Below are 27,336 nucleotides of genomic sequence, written 5' to 3'. Positions count from 1 at the left end.
TAGACCCTACGGGTTCCCTTGAGTAATAAATTGTTTCCATTGATTTTATAGACAAAAAACTTTAAGCGCGTTTTTCATTCAAAAACAACTGTACCACTTTCTACATATAAAAAAACCAGACCCTTTTCTTTTCGTTGTTTGTTACTTTGGGGAGGATTTAAAGCCACAAAACGGCGGATTTTTTCGTGAAACGTTGGGGTCAAGAAAAACTTCTACTCTAACTATGCTGCTTTGATTTGTTCACTTCTGATTAGTCTGCGCTGAGATACAGTGGACACGCAAATCGGACTACCGGTTCACGCATTGTTGTCGCTTGCAGGCTCTTTAGCCCGATCACAGGTCTGTACATCGCCTCCCGGCTTACTTGAGCGTTCATGTTGCCGATGACGAGTTTTACATCCCGCGGTGGACAACTGTCAATAGTTCGTTCCAGCTGCGCGTGGAATGCTTCCTTCTCATCATCGGGTCTCGTTTGATGTGAGCACAACACGTTGATGATGCTGTCATTAAAGAAGCGGCCCTTGATCTTCAATACGCACATCGTGTCACTGATTGGCTGCCACCCAATCACTGGTTGGCACATCTTACCCAACACTACAAATCCCGTTCCTAATACGCTGGTTATCTCACAGCTCTGATAGAAGGTAGCCGCTCGATGTTCGCTGTTTCACACCTTCTGTCCCGTCTAACAAAGTTCATGCAGTGCTACGACACCGAAGTCGCGAATTTGAAGCTCATCTTGCAGCATTCGATCGTATCCTGGGAAGCCAAGCAATTTGCAGCTCCATGTACCAAGCTTCCTACCGTTGTTCTTTTCACCGTCGTCGTTGCCGATTATTCCGAGTCGTATTTCTTCCTTGATTTTTCGTAACTTCTTTTTGGCGGTTTGTTAGGTCTGCATTAACCTTCTGTCTCACCGGAGGGCCATACAACTTTGGGGCCTATATTACGTCGTTTTCCAACCACAAGACAAACAAGCAACCTTTAACATCAATTCCAATAACACTAAAATCAACTTCACTAATAACAACAACAGCACCAGTGACAACAAAAATATCAACAACATCGATGACACAATAAACCCAAACATGCAGAGTCGCTCGAAAAGTATTTGAATTCCCGTTGCATCTGCATTATTTGGTCAATTTTCGTCTTTCGGTTTCATATCATTAGTTTTCGAATGGATCCGAGAGCGTCAAAGTTCCCTGTTTTTGAAGCATTCACAATTGATACAACCCACTGCCCTATATTCGCTGTACATGCTTATATGAAAAATATAAATGTGCTGATGAAAAACTCATCCTGTCGTTTGGTGCTACGCATGCCGAAAAACGTGAACGCATTGGTAGAGGTTGAAAAGCCTAGAATCACTATTACATTATCATTTACAATGAATTGGTGCCAGCGCGGGTGCTCTGAAACGATTAAGAGATGGGTCCTGGTGTCGGATTCTCAAGATACATTCTTAGATAATGTACTTTTTCAAATCAGAATCTAAGTCACGATAAAGGAGAAATACAGTAATTTTACTAAAAAGGATGAGTCATCACTCGACCCGTCTAGAAAAGTAACTTCTGTTCATTCAATGCACATACATATATGATTGTTTAATCATTTTTTTGTTTTGTGTTTCACTTTGTAAGATTTTAGAATATAAAAACGCATCACAGAATTATAGAAAAATATTCCGATATTATGGTACACAAAACGCACGCACGCAAATTATAAACTCTTCATTGTTGTAATAAATACGCTGGGCAGATAGTCTCGATCTGGTCAATGGAATATGATTGCGGATTGGTCTCAAATTTTTAAAATTATTACATATTGCTAAAAAGTTTGTAATTAAATTGTTTTTCGGGCAGCTCTACACACTCAGAAAGGAACAATAATCTTGCATAGACGGATTCACCTAACTAATCTTACTGGTTAGATCGGATTGCTGCCTATTATTTGTTAGCTACACTAAATTGATGATATGCAATACGACACGCTTTCAAATAATATGAACGATTGAAATTAGTCTTACGCAATGGATAACTTTCCGCGTTTTTTATGCTAACGGCCTACAACCGATCTGTCAATATTGACCTTTAAGAAGAATTGTATGATGAGCAAACGAGTATGAGTTTCAACACCAGACGGAAAAATAAAACTATTAACATTTCTCAGCAAGCACCGAATCATCCATATTTTTTCTTCAATGCGAGTTTGCAGATGGTTCATCAGCCGTTATCATAAAAACAGTGAGAATGAATAAATGAGCACTAGTAGAACGATGCAAATAAATAAACTTAGTTTAAAGTTCACTTTCTAAGAAAGGTTGCTAGATTCGTAACGCAATTAGGGCTGCACGCTGTATGACCAATTAAGGGCTAGGAAACTACGCAAATTCTTTGCTAGTATTCAATCGGCAGTCAATATCAGCCCTGATTGCTCGGAACTTGTTTGCTAATTTTTCTTGTGATTCTCTAGAACCTAACATTCTTCTATCGTAATTATTTCTTCAGTTAGTATAGTTTTAATCAGTACGAATTATGTGACTATTCTTCATTCATCTTGCTACAGAAGTGAGATGTTTGATTTTCGTTATGAGATATACTTATCTTTGCGAAAGCCAAACTCCGTCGTAGTTTCTATTTAAGGAATAACGCTCTTTATATATGCTAGTAGTGAATTTTAACGGCTACTTCAACAATGTATTTTGCGAACGAACAAACATAATTGTGTGATCAGTGGTTGTAACGATTTTACGATGTATTATCTGATCAAAGCTACTGTGAGGTGACATCATGACCTTATTTGCTTCCGAAACAGTTTCTCAACCGCAACCAAATCATAGTACTACTGTATGTTTTATGGTGCTATTTATCATGCATTGGTGCAATATTTGCATATGACTATCGTTTACTTTTAGCCAGCACATTCTCGTATTTGGATTCTATGCTGCATATATTCATTGTTGTAATGAAAATCGCACAGTATAAACATTCTTCAGTTTAATAGCAACTTCTCAAGTTGGTGGCTAGCTGTAAATAATACATGAAAATTACATTTCACAATTCACATTAAGCGACCATATTATTGTATTGAACGAAAAAAAAAATCTGTGGTCGCCTGATAGCGCAGCTTGCAACGACATCGTATTCTTAAGTAGTGTTTTTGTTTTCTTTAGAAGTGTAGAAAATTACGATTGATTTTGTTTTAATTTAGTTATTTTTTGGTAATTGGATTGTATAGTGATCAGTCGTATAAGCTCTCGCAGAGGCACGATTTCACTGTCCATTTAAGCAATCTGTAAAAGAAAATTTGTTTCAGTCCCCTTTCAAAGGAAGAAAACCAATCTTATTACCGATTCAATATCGCTGTTATCTTCGCTACCAGTAGCCTCTGTAGGATCTCCCATTGCCACACGGGCGTACTCATCCGTGTCGATGCTTTTGCAGAAATAGATAGCATATTTCAGTTTTTCTTGCAGCACAGCCTGAAGATGATAGATGAAGTAAAGACAATACGATCCGATCAATGAACAATAAAACACAACCCTCACTCACCTTGCAAGAATATCTCGGCATCTTTAGCAGGAAAAAACAGGTGTAGCTCTCGGGTAGGAAATGATCCGGCGGGTTGTATTTGTCTAGCACCTGCAGCACGAAATCCCGCCCACGGAAATCGGCGATGGTTCGCGGCAGTCGTGTGCGTCCCCAGACAAACCGCAAAAATAGTGAACGCTCTTGATTGGTAAATTCTTCCATTACGTCCCAGAACCAACCAATCAATGGAGCAGTAGATTCCACTCCCTTGTAGGTGGCAACGGTTTTCAGTAGACACAACGGAATGTCTGGTGATCCACAAACCATGGCCTGTAGTTCGACAGCGGAAAATAGCGACAAAAGTGGCACCGGAATCACTTTCGACATACCATCTCGGACGGCTTTGACCTGTTCGTCAAATTCATGGATGCGATAGTGTAGAGCCAGTTTAACGTATTCCTTTCGGTTTTCGGGGGTAATTTTAGTGAATCTGTGAAATAGAAAATCAACATCCGTACAGCTACGCTTTCCAGTGCTAATCACAAGAAAAATATATACCTAGTCGATAGAGGAACCTCGTGGCCTTTAGCTGATGGTGTTGAGAATGGTAGCTCCATGGAAGCAAACGCTTTCGGATCGTCTTCAATGTCTCTGATATAGAGTAAACCGGTAATATAGTCTCGATCGACTTCAGTCAAATCCGAAGGGCGTAATGTTTCCCCACAAAGTTGACGCCAAACTGGTTCAGCTAAGCTGCGAGATAAATGTATTGTTTTATCATCCAATCGTTACAACATGGAAAAAATATCACTTACTTCAAACTTAATGGTGACCCCGTCCGGACCGCAATTCCCATTAGTACCCCAAGGAACCTCAGCATGTTCATGTGTAGTATTGAACTTAGTGTTGGATCCAACAGGAAGCAGTCTCTGTTTGCACCCGCTTCTCCACGTCCGTTCGGAGTCTGTATCAAGAGTGGAACACTTCCGTTCTGTAATTCGTCGCACATTTCTGCTATAGATTCACTGAACCCACCGCCACAGTCATCTACGCTCTCACCGACAAACTTGACTTTCCATACACGATGAGGCATCGACAGGGCTTCCTGGGTCAGGAGTGGTAGCTTTTGAACCATCTGACCAAACACACTTTTCATTCCGTCTACACCAGCAAGCCCGTTCCCAGATCGCATCCTCGATCGTTTTACCTGTATTCGGTTTAGTTCGATAACTGGTCCATGTGGTTTGTCACGAATCATGGTTGTTTGGATGACTTTTCGGAAACCAGCTTCCTTGATAGAATAGACCAGTATGTCTTTTAGAGCACCGAGAGATAATTCACCGGATATCGGGAGCATTGCAAGACAAGGACATATGAGTTCGGAGAAGTGATGGAGTAGCACGAGCCGGGCGTGGAGTACTTCTGGAGCGATTTCTCGTACGAGATCGTACTCCAGAGGTGGCGACGGTGGAGGTCGAACAGCTTCACTGAGTTGATATGTCGACAGTGCTAGCGTGTGAGCGGAACCGCAAATAACCTTAACGATATGTTTACCTTGTAGAGATTGAACAAGTCTAGGTCGCTGGATAGCAGTTACCGTACCATCTCCAAGTTGCCCCTCGTCGTTGTCACCCCAGGTGAATACTTCTCCAGAATCGCTGCATGCTACGCAATGCAGTGACCCCGTTGCTATGGAAATGATCTTTTTTCCTTGCAGTGCGGCAACTTTTTTCGGACGACGCACATGATCGGTATTCCCGTGACCAAGTCGGTGATAGTCACCTTTGCCCCAGGTGTACACACTACCTGATCGTGTTAGGGCAACGGAAAATTGGGATCCACATTCCACTTTTACAACTCCAAGTCCTGCCAAACTTTCAATTTTCATTGGAATCTTACATCCATCCGAACCTCCGCGGCCCAGTTTGCCATAGTCTCCGTCGCCCCAGCTATAGACGTTGTCATCATCCGTAATACACAAAGTTTGCGCATCTCCAGACCCGCATGCTATGTCTATGGCTCGGTATCCCAGTAACGCTTCTACCAACTTCGGCTGTAATTGATCCTCGGAATCACCGTGGCCCAATCGACCGTACCTTCCTTTACCCCATGTCAGTACATGACCTTGTGAGGTGATACAAGCTGAATGTGCACTTCCACATGCAATGTCCACTACTCCAATCCCGGAAAGTGCCTCGATTAACTTTGGCCGATCATAGCTATCCCGATTTCCATGGCCCAATTTACCATCTTCCCCTTCTCCCCAGGAAAACACCTCACCATCCGACGACAGTGCCAAACAGTGCTTTCCTCCGGAATTGACTGCTACTTTTTTGATGATAACATGTTGAAGCGATTCCACCAAAGTAGGTGTCGAAACTGAATCCGTCCCTCCGATTCCTAGTCGACCACCAGCTCCGTACCCGGTAGCATACAACTTCCCATCTGGAGTCACCGCGTACAAAGTTTGTTCTCCACCAGCAATCTGAATTGGTCGCAGTAAACTCAATGCTTCACAAGGCGTCGGCATCTTGATGCGACTGCCGTCTAATCCACCCAGTTGACCACGGTGATTGTGACCCCAACCGAAAATCGTACTTGCACCACCCCAAGAAAAAGCCCAATCCTCCGGTCTCCGGTTAAACCACTGTAACAACTGTAAGTCGTACTGTGGTGTGAAGTAATTATGGTCTTCGTGAAGATATTTGGACGTATCAATCGATTCAATTTCACTTCCGTGCAAGGATCCTGCTAGATCAAATCCATGTTGACTGAGACTTGACGCGCTGGATGTATGTTGCATTAGTGAGCAATTACTACTGGTTAAACTATTACTACCGTTAGTTTGGAGTACTGGGTTCGTTGCAGGTGACGCAATTTCAATTAGTTTCTTGCGCACTTCCAATGTGAACGTTGGTGGAAGTGTTACTCTTCGGATTAACGATTGAGCTACTCGCACTGCCGAGCAGTATCGACGGAACCACGCCCACTTGTGGGCATCACTATGCGGCAACAGGGAATCCAACTGCATATCACAGGCCAACGCTACCAGTGTCTTAAAATACTCAGAATGCATCAAATGAAGACCACTACGAACCTGTGGCTCTTCATACTCATATTGTCGAAGGATAATTGGAATCAATGGACTTAGTATTTCAACCATTGCCGGTTCTAGAACCCGTGGACTATCTTTTGCTGTGAGATACTGATGCATTTTTCGGAGTGACCATATTCGTTGAGCGACGGTGAGAGAACTTAGTTGTGCACATTGACATAAAGCTGCTGTTAGTCGGATCAAAGTATTGCCACCATGAGGGACAAGTGTAGAATCGAGCAACGCCATTACCATGGCAATTGAAGGTTGTGAGAGTACGGTTCGATCCGAACCGAGCTCCTGCAGATAGGATTCTGGCATTATGGCATGTACGAAGAAACGCCAACCCCAGCCATTGACGGAATTGTCACTTGTAAATTTCCAGCGCATTTCATCTCCAGCAATTCGAATCTCTGGAGCCCATTGAGCCCACTCACGACCGGATCGGGTGGCAACAACGCGTCCAGCGCCATCTATGATGATCAATGGATCGTTCCGGCGCTCGGTCGAGCATTGGCTGTCAAACTCGATACGAAGTGAATCCGCTCCTGGAATCTTAACGTGACCTGAAAAAAAGACACCAAATTAGGACCGCTTGCTGAGAAGCGCGAGTTTAATATTATTACAGCATCTATTATTATTGGATTGGATGTCATTCTAATATCTGCAACCATATTTCGAATGTTTCAAACTATTTCTTTTTTTACTTATCAAACAAACCGAAGTCAACATTTTGTAAGTATTATTCAATACAAATAAAACTTGAGGAACGTGCCATTTGAGGCTATGTTCTGAAACCATTCAGTTATTAGTTCTAGCAGTAATGATAACGAAACGCCGTACATCTATACATTGCGCGGTCGGTGTAATTCCAGCTTTAGTCTTAACTGTATAGCCTTGAATCGTTAGGGCGTCAGGCATAAATTACGTCACGCTAAATTTCAACACATTTATATGATGTGATTTATAGACTTATATGAACATACATGTCAGGAAGCAGGAGTCGCGTTCACTGGTTTCGGAGCAGCAGACAATGACGCAGCGGCAGCGGCTGAACAAGATGATCATTTCGGGGTTTTGGTACCTCGTGGGTACCGGTTTGAGCTGAAGTGCACATGACATTATTCATTTATTTAACGATTCGTGTTCCGCACAACCCGGTACCCACGAGGTACCAAACCAACCAAATAACTATCTGTTGGTAGTCAGTATTGTTTATTATTGTAAAATCAACAGACACATTGTAGTCCTAATGATAGTTTCTAATACTAAGTAAAAAATTTGCTTGAATTGTTTTCCGTGAAAGGTTGAAGTCAAATCCAGATGATACACGATTGAACGATCTTTGCAAGCCTATAACGGCACCGTTTGTTCCATAGTTGGTGCGACGTAGAGGTAGTCGAAGAAAGGCGTTGTTACGGAGAGCACGGGGACGAACATTAATATTAACCTCACGGAGCAAAGCGGGGCAGTCAATCCTATCACTCAAAATATCAGCTATCATGAAAGCACGCGACAGCTCTCGTCGTACTTGTAGTGTGTCAAGACCAATCAGCAATCCGCGACTTTCATAGCTCGGCAGTTTATGTGGATTATTCCAAGGTAATCGTCGAAGAACAAAACGTACGAATCTACGTTGTATAGATTCTATTCTATGAGCTCCATTGAGGTAAAGAGGGTTCCAGACTACTGAGCAATATTCCAAAGTAGAACGAACGAGTGTACAGTATAGAGTCTTCAGGCAATAAATATCATTGAAGTGCTTAGCCATTCTAAATATGAATCCTAAACAGCGTGAAGCTTTCGCAACAATGTAGTTAATGTGCTGTTTGAATGATAACTGCTCATCGAGAAAAACACCAAGATCTTTGACGCATGTCGATCTACTAATCATGAATCCTTCAAGATAATATTCGAATTTGAACGGTAATTTTTTCCTTGTGAACGTAATGATTGAGCACTTTTCGGGATTCACTATCATATGATTGCTTTTGCACCAATTCGCAAAGATTTCCAATTGCCGTTGAAGGAATGCCGCATCTTCTGAGCTGCGGATGGTGTTATAGATCTTGAGGTCATCAGCGAAAGAGACTCGTGGTCCATCCAGACAAAGATTTACATCATTGAAGTACAGTAAGAAAATCAAAGGTCCAAGATGACTCCCCTGTGGAATTCCAGACGTTGCAACAAATTCTTCGGAAAAACAATCATCAATTTTGATAGTAAGACGTCGATTGCTGAGATATGATTGTATACATTGAATGACGTTTGCACCAAAGCCGAGTCGATTTAATTTTGCAATTGTGATGTCGTGATTGATTTTATCGAAAGCAGAAGAGAGATCTGTATAGATAACGTCCGTCTGCAACCCGTCTGACATAGCGTTTGTTATGTAAGATGTGAAAGATACGAGGTTAGTAGCTGTTGAACGCTTCGGCATAAACCCGTGTTGAGTATCATCAATGTACTGCTTGCAATGGTTAAAAATTTGAGACAGAATGACTTTTTCGAATAATTTAGGAATTGCGCTAAGAGAAGTGATACCGCGGTAGTTGTTCATATCGCTCTTGTCGCCTTTCTTGTAAACCGGATACATGAACGAAGCTTTCCACAAATCCGGAAACACTGCTGTAGTTAATGAGGTTCTGAATAAACGATAAAGTGGTGATATTATTCCAGCCGAACATTTCTTCAAAATAACTGCCGGTATGCCATCTGGTCCTGCAGATCTCGAAGACTTCAATCCAGCGATAGTCATCTGTACCGAATTCACGTCTATGTCAATGGAGTGCAAAAAGCAATTAGATACCAGAACGTTGATGGCCGCTCGTTCGATTTGCTGTGGGGATAATGTTTCAGTAGAGAAAACACGAGCGAATTGTTCCGAAAAGAGCTGACAAATTTCTTGAGTACTCGAACCGGTACGCTCACCGAATCGCATTAACGATGGTAATCCAAATTCCTTTCTTTGCTCATTCACGTGCTTCCAGAAAGCTTTTGGGTTAGACTTTATCCTATGCTGTACCTTCTTTAAATAATTGGCATGGCAGCGCTTCACGGTTTTCTTGTATAACTTATTTATCTGAATATAATTATTGCGCAAAACGTAACCTCCATACTTGGAGTATCGTGTCAGAGCAGCTCTTTTGGATGTTTTCAGATGTTTCAATTCATTGGTTATCCACGGCGGATGTTTGGAATGTCGGACGGATCGTTTCGGAACAAAGTAATCAATCGCGTAGATTAGTACATTGGAGAAGGTCTGTACAGCTGCGTTAACATCATCATTGTCGAGAATGTCATCCCAATCGATACTCATTAGGAAGGCAGTCATGTTATTATAGTCAGCTCTATTAAAATTATAGCTGATGATGCTGGAGGGGGCGCTGTCATGAGGTAAACGTTTAGTCTCGAGTACGATGTGTAGCGGAGGATGATGTCGAACACATTTCACTAGAGGAGACGGCGCAACGCAAATGTTGGGTGCGATATCGGTTTTACTGGAGAATCAAAGGTCGAGCATTCGGCCATTCTCATTAACGATGTGGTTGAATTGCCGCAGCAAGTTGAGATTATAACCATCGAGCAAGGTAGTTATGCTAGCGTGAAATGCTGAAAGTTCGGGATCAGCAAATAAAAATCCATCAGAAGTGGCACACTAATTCAAACTAGGGAAGTTAAAGTCTCCAACAACCAGGATTTCGTCGATGGGCAGCGCTTGATTAGATGCAATTTCATGCAATGACTCGATATGTGACGTAATCAGCGACACATCACGACATCGATCCGGAGGAATGTAAATCACGCAAATGAAAAGCGAGAAATCAGCCAGTTGAACACGAACCCACACCTGCTCGACACAACGTCCCAGTGTGCTCTCAACCAGTTGAGCTTTTAAACGACGGTGAACCGCGATGAGCACTCCGCCTCCTATGCTCTTCGAACTGTTATGGGAGCTGCGATCGGTACGGAAAATTTCATAATTTGACCCATATCCCAGGACGGATATCGTATTTTCGTTGAGCCACGTTTCCGAAAGAGCAATGATGTCGTAACAATCATCCGCGCATGCCAATCGGTAATCGTCAATGCATGTATTAACGCCACCTACATTTTGGTAGTAAACATACAAAGAACGACTGAAAACGGAAAGCGGGTCAGTGCTGGAAGCGTTCACACCAGGCTCATACTTGCCGTCAATAGTGGTTTGGAAGACCCCTTCCACGCTCTCACGCACAGGACCTGGACGACTGGTGAATGCAGGCTGCAGAGGCTCGACTGTGGAGGGCGTATCAGGGGCTTCCATGAAGCAGATAGATGCAACATCTATTTGTGCGGTACGCTCAACACTAGAGCAAGACGGCAGCAGATTAGGTACCGGAGGATGACAACTGGAAATGCGAAGCAGGTCAACACTGGAAAGCGGCTCATCGTAACTATACTTGCCATGAAGTGATGTTCGGAAGATTCTCTCACCACACTCGCACACAGGACCGGGACGACTGGAGTACGCTGGCTGGAATAGCTCGACTGTGGCAAGGGGCTCGAGAACTTCCACAGTAGCAACTACATCGCGTCCCAGTAAACTCTCCTCATCGTACGATCACAAATCATTTGTTATTCTAGGTGGTGTTCGCAACAACGACATCGATGGCGAAGAACCGGGTACCATTTCTGCGTCTGTAGCATCGTCGGGAGATGGCGGTAGTACACTGATTGGCGGGCACCAGATATTCTGGTTGCGATTGTCCTCAAACTCGCGGAAAAGTACACCTTGGGGCCACGAATCTGGATCAAGTGCAGCGTCGCGAAATTTAGGAAGCAGCCCGACTTTGAATGAAACGAAATTCAGGCTATTGACGTCGATTCCTTTTTTTACCAACGGTACAACCTTAATCTCGTCTTTACAATTGAGACCGTCTCTAGTGATCTGTTCTACCATTTCTTTGGTAACGCTAGGATGAAACCGGGACAAATAAATCCACACTAACGGAGATGATGAAACCGTTTGAATGTTGCAGTTATCAACGTGTTTCCGCCCAGAAAATAAAGAATTGGCGGGTTCGTATCCGTCTTCGCGACGACGCTTAGCAGTGGGATGAGATAAATCAGTGTTTGTAACACTCTTATCGGTATGTCACCAATTGGTTTCATTTTCTTTCGGTACGACAGAAACAACATTGCATTTCGGTGCAAATATAAGTGTATTGCAAATAGCAAATAACTTTACATCTGCTTAGCGGACTATATTGATCGGAAAGTCGCATTAGCAGAACAACATAATCTGTCAATGCACTGATGAGCCGAAGGCGAAACGTGAAGTAAAATTAATAAAATGGGTCACTCGATACTCCCGGTGAATCGCGACGTGGTGATGGACGACGAGATCTTTCTCACCTTGGACGGAAACGATTGGCAGAGCAATTTGTACTTTGCTTCCCCCACGAACGAAGTGAGCTCCGAGGTGAAGTTCACTTCACACACTAAGTTCCCCAAGAAGGTGCTACTGTGGTTGACAATAAGTGAGAAGGGGAAAATTTATAGTACGAAATGCCTGCCACAAGTTGCGTCGTTCATCCAGAAATATCATAAGGGCGAAGATGCGGTGTTCTGGCCTGATCTGGCATCGCTCCACTCCTCGTTGGAGGAGATGGAGCGACTGAATATCTCAACTCAATCTCAATAGCTCAACACGTCCCAACGAAAATTTCATGGCCAACCTGTAATGTAAGATCAACTCCAACAGTTTGGTGTGAAAACCGAAGAGGAATTAATAAATAAAACGAAGAAATAATTCAGAAAATTATCTACACGCCATGTTGAATACTCCGGTTAACAGCCGGATGACCGCTCGCAAAAAATCTGTGTTCGTTTTTTAATTATGACGAACTTACCGACAAGTGTTATGTCATCAATATAAGGATGGCTCGTTTCCTGTACCACTGGTTTCGGAAGCTTTCCTAGTGAATGTCTCGAAGTGCATAAATCTTCTAGCTCTGTAATGCACGTTTCGATTAGCATGTTCGATATGGTCATGCTACTCCGAGCCAGTGCGATCAATGTGTTGGCTATAGTTTCAGCAGTTTTTGCAGGTCCCGTTCGTCCGCTAACGCTCAGTTTCAACAGCTCAATCAAATGCTTTGCTTCGGATTCTCCCAATAGTACAGTGAAATCATCCAAGCCGTTAGCGATTGGTGCATCGTTCATAATCTGAAAATCATGAATTGGTATTTGTGAGTGCCATTATGGTTCGAGTAATTAGCGAAAATTTACCTCATCGTGATGGGTCATCGTAGCAGCCATAACGGACATAGCACTTGCCGACATTTTCGAGTGCCGCTGGGTAGCATTGCAGCTCGAAATGGATGCTGACAGCGATAGAGAACCGGTGAGACTTCGGTAAGCACTCAAAGTATTGTTCATGCCAGAAACAATTGGAATGTCGCAGTCGTTCATGTCGTTGGACTGAAATCAATTATTTTAAAACCCAGGTAAATTAGCAGAACACAAAATTACTTACAATTAAGCCGGAAACATCTGCCGGTGCCTCACCACCTCCCTGAGCTATGATATCGTTTTGCTGTTTGACAACGTCTCCATCTAACTTTGTTTCGTACAAATCGTTCTCGGACATTGGTGAAATCGGACGAGTTTCTGAATAACCTTCCGCGCCTTTATCTTGCATGTTCAGTTGTGAATGGCCTGTCAGGGCCGCAATAATGCATGATCTTGCGTGCAGAATACTCATCGCGTTCAGGATGTGTGACAAAGCAGCTTGTCTGGCGCCGTATGTCTCCAACGAGAGGACACTTTCCGATAGAGATGGCCGTTGCTGTTTTGTATTAGGTAACCCAGCCTGTGGTTGTAATGTGGTAGGTTCCGTGTCGGAAGCGTAGATCCCCAAACTATGACTACCCAGTGGATCTTTGGTTACTGCGAACGGAACCGGTTCCTTTTTATCCTTTTCCGTTGGATTTTGAGGTAAACTCCAAGCAACTGAATGGGAGCTGCCGCAAGCGACCCGATTTACGAAAACTCCATCCAATCCGAGAACAAGATTCGGTTTCTTATTGACGACTGTGTTTCCGGATCCTTGCTGGCCGTGATCGTTGTCCCCCCAAGCAAAAACCTGACCATTATCAGTGACAGCCAAGCAGTGAAGTGCACCAACTGCGACGTGAATGACTTTCTTACCGCGAAGTCCTTGAATAGGGGTAGGCTTCCGTACGTGCTGATCGGTTCCGTGGCCCAGTCGGTAGTAGTCGCCTTTGCCCCAGGTCCATACTTCTCCAGACTTGGTCAAAGCAAGACTGAATTGGGCGCCACATTCAATTTGGAGCACACCGACACCGTTCAATCGCTCGACCTGATGCGGTATTGAGCAACCTTCCGATCCGCCTCGACCCAACTTTCCAAAGTCTCCATCTCCCCAGGAAAACACTAATCCTTCTTCAGTTAAACACAGAGTCTGTGCATCACGACTGCCACAAGCAACTTGGACTACCCGATGACCTTGTAAAGCTGTAACCTGTTTCGGTTTTAACTGGGTACAGTTGTCGCCATGGCCCAATCGACCGTATTCTCCCAAGCCCCAAGTGTAAAGCTCTCCTGAACTAGTAATGGCAGCACTGTGGCTCGATCCACAGGCGATATCTCGAATCCGTTTTGTTCGTAAGCTTTCGATAAGCTTCGGTTTCTCCAAAGTCATGCGATTGCCGTGCCCTAGTTTACCATCCTCACCTTCACCCCAGGAAAACACCTTGCCATCTAAGGTCAGTGCCATCGCATGTTTACCTCCCGAATGAACAGTTACTTTTTTAACGACGTACTGATTCAAGATCGGAACTGGTCGAGGAGTAGGAACATTATTGTTGTGCCCGAGACCAAGTCGTCCATTGGTTCCCTCGCCGCAGGCATACAGTTTTCCGTCTTGGGATACAATGAATAAAGACTTCGAGCCACCGGCGATGTGAATCGGTTTCAGCTGACTTAAAACCGAGGAATACGTAGGTAGTTTCACTTTGGATCCCTTGAGACCCCCCAATTGTTCCTTATCATTCAAGCCCCAGACTAGGACTTTCGAAGATATTTCATTCGCTGACGAATCGTCGGCGTAGTTCGAGGAAGTGGTGTAGCTCGGTTCTGCCGCTGTATCGTTTTCCGTTGCCAGGAAGGAAGCATTCTGTAACATCATTTCCAGATCGGTTTGCTTTCGCTTTCCGATGATGTGAAGTCCGTGGATTTTGCACTGAATGCCATTGTTGCGACACTGTTTAATCATAATTTCAATCCAGGCAAAGTACTGTTTGCAGTCATTCATTAATGGAACAACAACATCTGTTGGGTTGATCGATACCCAATGGAGTTCTTTGAGGGTTGCAACGGAGTCACCCCCTCGGATGACGACCAACGAAGGCATGTGTGAATAATCCTCCGGATCCACAGTGATCGAAAGAGACTGTATGAACAGTTGATCATGAATTTCCAGTCGTATCCAGTGCTTCCCCTGGGTAGAGGAACTCTGCCAGCAATTCGTACTACGATCAAGTAGATACTTGGCTGATGTTTCGTTCGATGAAACCGTAAGTGATCGTATGCAGCGAGACCAATCATCTATAATATCGAAAATATTACCTTGACCAGAGCTTACCGTGTGTAAAGAACTCGAAACTAGTTCCAGTTCATTCAAGTGACCATTCCAAACTGTTTGTTGAGGAAATTCCACTTGCACTTCATTGCCGTTGATTGAATTTACAGTGCCTATGCTTCCTTTCGGCACAATATTTAAACGATAGCGAAAATGTTGCGCATTTCTCATTCGTACCTGTGATCCAATACTGATTGTGGCACTATTTTCCGACGAAGGCGCCTCTAGTAATTCCAAATGCACAAAACACATCCAGTAGGGGGGATCATGCAATTGCCAGTCAACTCTAACGTTTAAATCGTGTAAACCCTCTGGTTCCACTTTCAATACGGTTCCAATATCACCTTTTCGTATTTCTTCGAAATCTTGACAGCAACGTACCAACATTCCGGGACAGATAAACCCTCTTACGTACATTGCATATTGATCGACCGATTTGAAATCTTCTCTCTGCTTATATGTAACACCCTGGGAATCGTGTACCGATGAACCGCCTTCCATCGTATCCGAACTGACGCTCTCTGTGTCACTGTGGGCATCATTATCATCACCTTTTCCTCCCAAATTAGCGGTCACATCGGGATGTTCTAATATCCACTGCACAACTTGCTCCGCTGTCGGTTTTATGTTTGTATGAAGTGTTAAACTCTTGATTGCTGTTTCGACCGATTTTCGTGTGAACCCCATCTCCATGATTTGGATCACTAACGGACTGGGTGGACTTCTTCGGGCCGTACCACGACCTCCGCTAGCAATGGCTACCGCACCGGTTGGTGGTAAACTAACAGCAACCTCTGCTCCTGATGGGGTTCGAGCGTCTTCAACTGTCGTTTCGTTATTATAGATCGGAACCCCGTGAATCATCGTTGGTTGACTAATGGGAAAGGCTCGTTTATTTGAGTTCGACGGTGCATTCAATTCATTATTAACAAAATTTGCCAGCATTTGTGAAATGTTCAATGCAGCCAATTCCATTTCCTGGAACGAATAGCAAGCCTTCAGTGGACTGGGTTGCGTTGCTCGAATCAAAACGGTTTGAATTAAAAGTTCCGTATAGGTCTGCGACTCTTCCGACGTGTTTGATTCACTGCGACTTTTGCTATCCTCTGGGCTAGCATCACGATCCGACAGGCTTTCCTTAGATGAACTACGGGTAATCCCGGGTGATCTTTGGCGAAGTATTTTTCTCAACAAATTTTGTTGACGGAAAAGAACTTTGGTTGCTTTCACAGCAGAAAAGTTAATCTGCTGCGTCAGCAGTAGCTGTGTGTTGATGCTGTTGGCCACATTCATCGGAGTTTGCCCGATCCCGTAGAACAACACAGCCCACGAGTTCAACAGCATCTCATTAATAGTCAATTTAGACAGACTAAACGCTCCTACATCTGCACATTCGGAAACCTTGAAAATCGGAATCTTTTTGGTATCAGCCATAGAATGAACATTCATTACAACTTTGCCCTTCTTGGTCATGCGAGAGATGGTACCGCGTACTCCGTCGAGAGTCAGGTTCAAGCCTAGTCTAGGTCTTGAATCGCAGCCCCCGATTGTGCACAAAGTTCCCATAATAACTGCTTTTTCTCCCTCGAAATTGATTTCTATCTCATTCACCAGATAAACATCTGCCACCATGCAAAGTTTTTGTGAGATAAACGAATTGATGTTTTCATTCCACAATGGGAGCGTGTGTAATTTTCTAATCAAAACAATAATTTCTTCCGCAATCGTTCCCGTGTGGGAAGCACTATACAGCACCCTCGACTTAATATCTGCTGAATTGTTCAACAGCGATAAATCATTTGGACAATACATACTGATCCTTCCGAGAACCTCAAAAAGTTTCATAATAATATCATCAACTCGATCGGCCTCATCCTGTGTCCAATTGACTAGAGTTGATTGTAGCAGTCTTAAACAGTGCAGCTTCTTGTAGACATCTTTTTTGCAAGTAATCGACGAGTTTAGAATATCAAATGCAAGTGCGATCCAAACAGGAGATGTCAGATGTTTCGAAAGTGCTTTAGAAGACGAGATAGCCCTTAGGAATCCTAGCGTCGTCCACTGCTCCATGCCAAAATTACAATAGGTAATTCTGTTCGTCAGAATAGCACGAAACATGGAGGCAACGCTTCGAAGTGAGTTCTCCTGCATCTTTTCGGCGTGCATGCCGACGGAAGCAAAGATCATCTGTAGCGTTTTAATACACAAGTTGCGCAATAATTTAGTAGGGTGTGATTCGTTGTACATATGCTGATCGATTGTATCGTCCTTCTCGCTATCCTTGTCCGGTGAAAGTGCCTTTAATGCGCTATCAGCCAAGCGTAAATCGTACTGTCCTTCCTTGCCCATGCGATACGAATTGGTCGAACCATTGTCCCATTCGACCCGGACCCATCTGGAAAACGCAATATTAATTTACTTATAAATAAAACATTGTTATAAATGTTATGATAGTTTACGAGCAACATCAAATAAAGAAAAATGGGGTCAGCATTCAATTAAATTCAAGCATTATTCGTAAAGTATTGACCATGATTTTAGAACATGTTTCGTTCCCATACTCGCATTTCAGTCGTAAAATCAAGTGTGCGATATTTGGCATAAGTTTATTTGACGCCAAGGTCGGCGGTTCAATGCATGGGTACTGGTCTTACTTATAAGTCAGTTGTCATATGTTCGAGGATTCTTAGTGTCAGTAGGATGGTAGCACTAGCCATGCAATGGATCTGTACCCTATGAATCGGCTGTGAAGGCTGTTGAAACAGAAGATCAAATTCCTCAAAAGGAATGCAATACCAAGGCTTAATAGTGTTGTTTGGTATTATTCCATATATGGTTATTATTCCATATATGGCTCATAATTGTTGTTTGGTATTATTCCTTATATGCTTACGGTACCATTAGAGCAATTACAGGAATGAGTAGACGAAAATGTAACAAAATCAGAATCGACCTTCTCCGATTTGGATGAAACTTTGCACATGGCTTCAGTATGGCAAACCATAAGTTTTGAACCGATTGAGAGGTCAATCCGACTCACGACTGATTTTTAAAAAAGCGTATGTATTTTTGCATTTCACAAAATATATACAGATATTTTCGAAATTTCAATTTCTCGTTGAAAAATAGTCATTTGAACAGTAGAATATTATTCTACATAATTTTTTTTCCAGTGTATATTTTTTTTTAGAGTGCCCTATTGATTCCCTACAACTTTTTCCTGGACGCCATTTTTGTACGATGAACAGTTTTCGAATTACAACGAGACCCGTAAACTATTTTAGCTGTAATTTCTTCATTTTTCAAAAGGCACGAATGGGATAGCCATCAATCTGTAGGTTTTAATAAGAGCTTTAAAATGAAAATTATCACAAAAATCGAAACCCTGATTTTTTTAAATTTATTTTTTTTGGTTCATTTTGAAATTATTGAAAAAAAAAATAAAAAAAATTTTTCAGTGTATATTTTTTTTAGAGTGCCCTATTGATTCCCTACAACTTCTTCCTAGACACCATTATTGTACGATGAACGGTTTCCGAGTTACAACGATTTGAAAAAGGCAATTTAGGTGATATGCAAAAATACATACGCCCTTTTTAGAAATCAGTCGTGAGTCGGATTGACCTCTCCATCGGTTCAAAACTTATGGTTTGCCATACTGAAGCCATATGCAAAATTTCATCCAAATCGGAGAAGGTCGAGTATGATCTTCTAAGCATTTCTGAAATTACTCACCTCTAGTACATTCTAGTCAGGCGCGTACCCAGAAAAACTTTTCGGGAGGTGTTTTCATAATATAGGGGAGACCGGGTAAAACCAGGCACTTTTTAGAAATTGAAAAACTATCCATTAAAACTAGGTTTTTACGCTAATCTAGTAGATGCTTCTCTGGTAAAAGATCTGTTCCTATGTTGTTTCTAACAGTTTCTAGGTATTTGCTACTTCTGGGAGATGGCATTCTGGGGAATGGTACATTCTGTTGTATGTCTTTCTACTAATTAGTACTTTCGTGAATATGGTTTTCTGGAGAACGGTACATTCAGGGGAAAAAGTTTTTATTTCGTTGCTTTATTTTCTGGGAAATGGTTTTCGGGATAAAGTCGCACAACCGTGAAAAGTCACAACCAAGTGATGCAATTTGAATTCCGTACACCCTCCATTTTGAAGGGATAACATTTGAATAAATTTCACTCACCCGTCTTCTCCAATCTCACTGATAATTCTACCTTCTCCACCGGGGCCATCCTGTTCACCCCATTTCCAATCGGCACCACGAGCAATTCTTGTTCCAATCTTCATCAACTTCGCCAGCTCGGGTCCCGGTAGTCCTTCCTTCGATGATTTGAGCTACAAGACAAAAACAAAAAAAAAACATGTTATGACTGAAAAATCTATGAATCAGATTACGCTTACATTCGTCACCACATCTTCGTAGATGACAGAAATATCGGAATTGTTTCGAGAGTTCGGTGAATCTGTACCGGTTTGTCTTAAAAGTCCCATTATGCTACCGAGAATACCAGAGTTTATTAACAAACTTAGTTCATTAGACTCGTATGTTTTCGATAGTATGCCAAAAATGCTAAGTAGAAATCGAGCCCTGGGTAGCTTTTTAAGAAACACATACGTTCCCAGGTTTGAGTTGTCTTTTTCGCCATGGTTTCGATGCCTTCCGTTAATTTTTTCTTGATTTACATACTTCTGTAATTCCGCAACAGTCCATTCAATAATTTTTGCCTGAGATATCAGAATGTCTGCCTTCTGGAATGCTGTTATCATATTGAGATTCTCGAGTATGTGTTCCTCGTTTTGAGCAGCTCCCCTAGCCACATGCAATCCCAAATACCCGTTGAACAGATTATACTGCGCTGCATCAAACAGTCCACAAATTTTCAACAACTCGTAAAACATCTCCAAGCCCTGCTTTCGAATTTGATACCGTTGAATCTGGCAGTACATTGCCCGTCGTAAAGTTTCCACATCACATAAATCGTACAGAATAAAATCCACAATTTGCTGACTGACTCCATTCTTAAACTCCGCTGGATACGTTTCGATTAGACATTTCTCGCTCAAGCTAGCAATTACATTATTGATGAACTCATCACCACCGTCAGGATTTTTCATCTTCGAGTTGCCATAGTCGATAAGCTCATTGGTAGGCGTTTTGATTTCATCACTAGTAATTGGAATTTTCTTTTCGCCGGCATCACCACCTCCACCGGTATTGCAATTCACCGGTAGATTATCCACGCTAGTCACACTCAGCAGATTCTCATCTGAAGCAGTATGCTTTTGTACGGTCAGTACAACAGGCGACGAAGATCTATCCCGTGTTGCCGCGTTCAAACTTTCCAGACTTTCAACTTTTATCAAACTTTCGTGGACTAGATTTTCGGTGGAGAGATGCTTGCAACTGAGATTTTCCTGTGATTGAATTTTCGTGATAGACGATGTGAACTGGCTCTGAATCGTGACATTCAGGATGTCCTCTGGTTTCGCGGAGACTAATTGTTTCTTCGCGGCACGCATATCGGCAATGATCCGATGGACTAGAGACTTGAATCGAGGTAATTTGTGTAAAATATGGAGATTGGTAAGACCGTGCTGCTCCAGGCTTATCGCCGGTCGAATTTCATACAACAGGAAGCGACATTTATCTATCATTGGAGCGCACACTTCCTTGTAGCTACGGTTCAGTTGTTGACGCATTTTGACAATGCCCCACTTGGTTTGGTGTACTATTTTGATGATGTTGACGATGGGAGACGGCGGCTTCGAACAGTTGCCACTGAGCTCTGAGTTTAATCAAATTGAAATTATAATTAGACGCATAGAAGCGATAGTATAATAGTTAAACTCACCTCTATCGACAACGGCTAGCGCCAGTGGCCCCAGATTCTGGTGCCTAATCAGAACCGCCATAAGTAATCGTTCCAGCTCCATAACCGGATGTTCCGGAGGAAATTCCTGGTGCCAAATCAGATGATTCTCCTTACAGTATCGTTCGCAGATAACTATCCAAGATGCAACTAGCGGATCCGTTAGCTTTGCCTCACCCAAATTTGACAGCATATTTTCCACTCTGTGAGATATTAGTACTGATGGCCAGTTGGCCATCTGTGGAACGTCTGCCATCGGTATCTGACTGGAGGCATCGGTTGGAGTGCTTCCGGCTGTGGAACCACTGCTACGTGCCTCTCCTTTCTCTTCATCAAACGGATTGCTTGGCTGGAGTACTTGAAGCCCACCACTGAGAACCGTTGAATTTAGAAGATTTTTGCATTGTAATTCAGCAGGTTGCAGGCAGGATCCTGCTTGCAGAATATTGCATCGTAAACCGAGCAGGTACGCCAGCATACACTCTGAATGGAAATGGGTTAGGGTGGTCATTTGACGGGGACTTTCCTTGTCGCAAATTTCATTCACAGCAAATCGACCGATCCGAAGAAACGACGTGATAAATTCGAAAGCAGTTCTATGTTGAGGATTACTGATTTCTAGTGAAATGTCCTTGCCCGCGCTGGCGTTGAGAATCTCCTGCGTAGCTGGGTTTTCCGCTTGGTAGTCTGAGATATCGTACACATTCCCGTTGATAACGACCCAATTTCCACCATCGCTGCAGTGGTTATCGATGTCACTACGACGAATTAATAGAGTCTCCTCTTGGACGGGGGTAGCTTTGGTTGTTCCACGACAAATAATTCCCGGCCATCCCATGTCATCGGAGTCATAGATTTCTCCCTCGTGCGTTAGACGGTTGAAGTTGTCTAGTGCGTGAAGAAGCGGAATAAAATGTTTGTTCCAATCAAATGAAGGAAGGAACAGGGATTTATCTTTCTGGATCAGAACTAATCCGATCAACAGTTCGTAGAGAAGAGCATCAGAAATGTCATTTTTTAAAATTTCCGCCACATTCTCCTTGCCTTGGAGAATGGTTTCGTGAGCTTTGTTTAGTGTAGCGACGCATGCACCAACCACCTGTTGAATATAGGTATCGAGGAGCGCTTCAGCTCCACTGAGATCGTCTGTCTTTGACTGATGAATGTAGGATAGAAGTAGGCGTTGGAACTTGTGCAACAAATCGAGACTAGGCGAAGGTGGCTCTGGGGAAGAAAACCCTTCCTCTGTCTTAAGGTATGGTCCGAGCATCAATTGACCGAGTCGTGCCTGAGTCAGGCTGGAATTATTGCGTATAAGCTGTTTCAGCAAATGCAGAAGTGATAGATGTGTTCCGGAGGAACTGCAGTCTTGCGAGCGTTGAGCATTGATGGCTTGGTTGAGAGCCGTCTGAAGACCTCCTTCTGCCATCAGTGAGCCCACGAGAAGATCAGTCATGAAACGATGGCCGGAACTATTGCTGGCAGTAGTGGTATCATGACCAGCCGGAAGGAGCGATGTTAAAGTTTGAGCTCGTTCCGAAGCGGTTGGCAACAAAATGGACCATCCAACCTGAAGAGTCCACTGAGCAGCTTCTTGCATAGTTTTCAGTACAACGGGTCCTCCAGCTAGACCAAGAATACGCGATTTAAGACTGGCCAGTAGACGTGAGCCTTCTACGAGACCAACCTGGCGGGAGGAAACGTTGTTTACTATCATGGCATGCAGTTGCAGCCGCAATAGGTTTAAGGACGCAACGGCAATGCATTCTGCTTCCTGACTGGGTGGATGTCGAATATCTCCGGGACCAGTGGGAGTATTGCAAACCGTACACAGCAACTGATCAAGCATGCGGAATGTATGTTCACTGAGATCAACAACGAATGGTAGTTTAGAAGCGACTCCTAAAGTTGATGACTGACACCAGACAATACTCTGTGCAGCTCCGCAACTCATTCCGGATATGCGTAGCGTCGGAGGTGTTGTTAAAATTGGTGTTTGAATTATCGGATCCCGTGATACACAGGAAGGACAGATCTGCTGATAATCATTCCGGCCCCAACCGTACAATTCTCCAGAGCTTGTCAAAGCCAAGCAATGAGCTGATCCAACTGCTACATCGACAATCTTCTTTCCTTCCAGGGCTTGAATCAACATAGGAACATTTGAATGGTCTGAATTACCATGACCCAGCCGCCCGCCGTGACCTTTTCCCCAACTGTATAAAGTTCCATCGAAACTAAGTGCTACACTGAACTGAGATCCAGAATAAATTTTAGCAATATTCGTTAAGCACTCAATTTGCGCCGGAATCGGTGATCCATTGCACGATCCATTGCCTAACTTTCCGAAGTCACCATCACCCCAAGCAAACAACAGTCCCGCATCGGTGACGCACATGGAATGAGCATCGCCGCTTCCAAGTGCCACATCAACCACTTTGTAGGATTTCAATGCTTGCACCTGTGTTGGAACAAACTTGTCATCGGAATTTCCATGTCCTAATCTACCATAGGTTCCACGTCCCCAGGTGAACAACTCTCCACTACTAGTAATTGCCGCACTATACGAAGCTCCACAGACAATTCCACAAACTTGTTTATCCACCAACGCGACAATGCGCGTAGGAATATCTTTGGAAATTGTGTCTCCATGTCCCAACCGTCCGCCATCACCAACTCCCCAGGACCAAACTTCATTAGCCGAACTCAACGCAAGTACATGCTTGCCTTCACAATGCGCTGCAATCATGACAACATTCACACCATCCAGTCCCTCGACAGCCTTAGGTGCTATGTTTTCTGTGCAGTTCGAGTGCAACGAAAAAATCTGTCCGCTGGTGGTCAAGATATAAATACTATTCTCTGTGCAAGTAACCTGTCGGGCTTGCAGTGCGATTGGTAAGTCAATTATTGCTGTTGAATACCGCGGCATTGAGCCAAGTAGCTGCGCTGTACCATTGCTTGCTTCTGAAGTGAATCCGTACATTTCCGGAGAACAAGAGTTCCAGCCTAGAGTAAAAATTTTCTGCAAATGAGACTTGTTTGCCACCTTGATTGAATAGTTTCCCGCAGGAAGATGGGGTTTGGCCAGTCGATCTAGATGACTAATTATAATTACAGCAGCATGTTTGAGATCAACATTTGTCGTTTCGTTCTCTGGTAGCGTCAAGAATCGAAGGAACGATTCCGTCGGTCCAAAATGGAATGATTCACCGGCGCTGTATGCAGCAAAACTACCAACTTGCTCGTATCGCCTCAACAATGGTACTAGTGGGGCTCCGGTGTTCTGCGGTGGGCTTCGATTGTCTTCGCTTTCCTGGTCTTTTTCGTGTAACGCCAACAACAGTGAGATGCCTTCCAGTGAACCACCTAGGGTTCCTTTCTGAGCACCCAGTTCCAGTAGAAGGTTCAGTTCTATATGACGATCCGCTTTCGGTACCAAACATCGCCCTCCCATGACGTCACCCAGCACCACCTGTCGGAGAAATTTGATAGACTTCTCTACTACTTCGATCCACAGCGACGACATCTGGGATGTATCGAATAGTGACGCCTCCGGTAGGGTTTGGAGAGCCTCTAGTGCCTCGGACAAAAGCTCACTGCACAGTTCAACATCTTCACCGGAACGCCAAGCGCGTCTGAGAAATGCAAACGAAAAGTTGAGAGCGGCTCGAGTACCAACGCGTGCCAGACCAAACGTAGCTTTGTCGCAGTCTTTCATCGGTGTCCGATCGAAGCTGGAATTTTTCTGTGAATATACGAAAAAATAAATTAATTGTTGAGATAGACTGTTTTGTCAATTACTCTTGTAATTTTATGTAATGTTTGTTATGAACAATCGAACTAGTTAGTTAGAAGTTAGCCAGCGCCTGAAAATAGCTAGTAATTCGCCGAATTTCATTAGCGATGGTAATCTAAATCCAATAAAAAAAAACGGAAACCCTAACAAAAATCAAGCCAAGTCAAACTTTATATTTGACGAAAACATTTTTTGGCGTCATAAAAAACTGCATCTACCACAAGCGGTCATTACGAGATAAAAGAAAAAAAATCATACATCTTAGATTCAAAAATCTCCCGTTTGATTCAATATTTTCAGACTGATCGTGACAGAGCATTTCTTTGCAGACCGGTCTCGCCAGGAAGAGTTAAACGTTTCATATGACAAAGATAAAATCATCGAGCTCCTAGATCAGTCATTTCTAACACAGAATCATAGCTAACAAAATTCTTCAACTTAATTTCACACGCAAATTTTGTGAAATGACAGATCTACACTTTCTAATTCTAACTACTTTCCTCACTTTTTTCTTCCTTAGTCAATATAGTTACGTTCACAGCGCTTGAAAAATGCACAGTATAATGGAAGCCAATCATCCGACACTTACACTCAACTTCGACGCTTCATGTTCACTTATCACCATATCCTGACTGATTCCGAAACGGCAATCTTCCGCACCGGATGCCTTTTCTTCTGGTTTGCAGCGTTGCAATGCAATAAAGTACCTCTGATAGACATAGAGTAGCAGCTTTGTGCGTGCTGACGATAAACAGTTGGCTGCAGCCTGCAGACAGATTTCTCTTTGTTCGGCGATCAATCGTTTAGTGCAGGCGCGCTTTTCGTCGACACCTGAAAAGTATTGGTAAAACCAATTATCAAATTGTCTAACAATTCACTACTTCAATTACTCGGAATGGGGCTCCACAACCAAGAGTCTAATATCGTTCCGGAGCAGCATCCAGTAGATTCACTCTGATTCTGGTTTTGAGGCGTAACAACGGTAGCGGCTGTACAAGATCCTTTTTTCGTCGGTGCATCTTCGCATTCCAACTGCTGGCAGGCAGAACACGAACAGTTGGAAGTAGCGCTGCAGACTCCCTTACAACACGAGCAATTCAATGATTGAACTCCACAATAATACTTTCCATCGGGTCGAACGTATGCAATATCCCCGCTAGAATTGACTGACACCTGCAGTTTTCCAATGATAAGCTCTTCATCTTGCACAAGATGATTCCACAAGTTGGACAAATCCTCACAAGAACGCAGTGCGGAACTAACGTCTGCTTTTATCCACTTTTTGTCCAGATAGGGAAGTGCTCTGAAGTGCAGTTCGGCATTTCCCTGCGTACCGAGAGTCATGGCAGAGCTGAGATGACTCCACTCTGCCAAAATAAAGGATGACCCAGACAAGTTGAGCGAGCGCCTATGCAGTGTGGAACAAACGATTCCTTTCTCTGCTTACCAGCGAAACAGCTTGTTTTTAAGAGACTATTGTTGCTTCTACTTCTTTTTGAATAGTCGGGTGATTTTTTTTTCTTTTTCTGCTTAATGGCTGATCAAGTTGTGCTGTGTGGATGGACACTTCACTTTTGGGGCCAACTGAAAAACGTTTTTTTCTCGTCGATTTCCATCCCGAACCGAGCGGATTCACCGCGTCACGGGTATAGACACGAACGAACTTTCGCTAACAAGTAGTTTTTATCCAAACAATATGAATTGAGCTGATTAAACAAACTTTTTCAACGAATTGAAAATAGTGTTCACTTTCTCTTTGCAATTATTCCAAATTTTCAACATTTGACACATCAAGGGCGCCTCGTTGCGATAGGAGCTACAGACCAGGTCGGTAGCGTATTTATGTCGAGGGGTGTCTATTGGAAACAAATGCGATCAGCTGTTCGAGAATTTATCGTTTTGTTGGCAAAATATGTTTAGCAGGGTTGTTCATTTCTATTATGGATGTCAGTTAAATGAAGACAAACATTAGAAATGGTTCTATATGCAAAATAGATTTTTTAGGAAAAATAATCAAAATACAAGAAAATATTGTACTATTAAAATAATTTAAAAAAAAAAATGACACAAGACTTAGTACTTTCGCACGCGTCAGTGTTGTGAAGCGTTGGGGAGAATCGATGGCATTGGCAGCAGAACATAAGTCGGAGTGGGATCAGCATAATGTGGGTTGTCCTCAACATTATTATGTGAATCGATTTAAAAAGAAAATTATTCCATTTAATTCCAAAGCAAAGTCTTGGCATTACATTCCTTCCGTGGAATTTGGCCTTTCTGTTTCAACATAATGTGGGTTGTCCTCAACATTATTATGTGAATCGATTTAAAAAGAAAATTATTCCATTTAATTCCAAAGCAAAGTCTTGGCATTACATTCCTTC

At 43.1% G+C, this 27,336-nt stretch overlaps 1 protein-coding gene across 1 annotated transcript; it reads right to left on the bottom strand.

Moving 5' to 3' along the window:
* Nucleotides 1–1,571: 1,571 nt before the first annotated feature.
* Nucleotides 1,572–26,736, bottom strand: LOC131439050 (probable E3 ubiquitin-protein ligase HERC2). Its single transcript, XM_058609581.1, has 13 exons — nt 25,846–26,736; nt 25,545–25,786; nt 21,139–24,904; nt 19,688–21,072; nt 19,470–19,621; nt 13,148–17,669; nt 12,901–13,092; nt 12,522–12,837; nt 4,349–7,193; nt 4,092–4,286; nt 3,555–4,023; nt 3,353–3,484; nt 1,572–3,295 (listed from the first exon to the last, which is right to left on the bottom strand). Exons 1-13 carry the CDS (start codon nt 26,297–26,299, stop codon nt 3,287–3,289), a joined length of 14,679 nt encoding a protein of 4,892 aa, XP_058465564.1. The 5' UTR covers nt 26,300–26,736; the 3' UTR covers nt 1,572–3,286.
* Between the last annotated feature and the right edge of the window lie 600 nt (nt 26,737–27,336).

Source organism: Malaya genurostris, chromosome 3 (assembly GCF_030247185.1).
Source record: "Malaya genurostris strain Urasoe2022 chromosome 3, Malgen_1.1, whole genome shotgun sequence".
NCBI lineage: Eukaryota > Metazoa > Arthropoda > Insecta > Diptera > Culicidae > Malaya > Malaya genurostris.
Note: the sequence above shows the minus strand (reverse complement) of the source record. Positions and strands in the feature narration are given on the sequence as shown.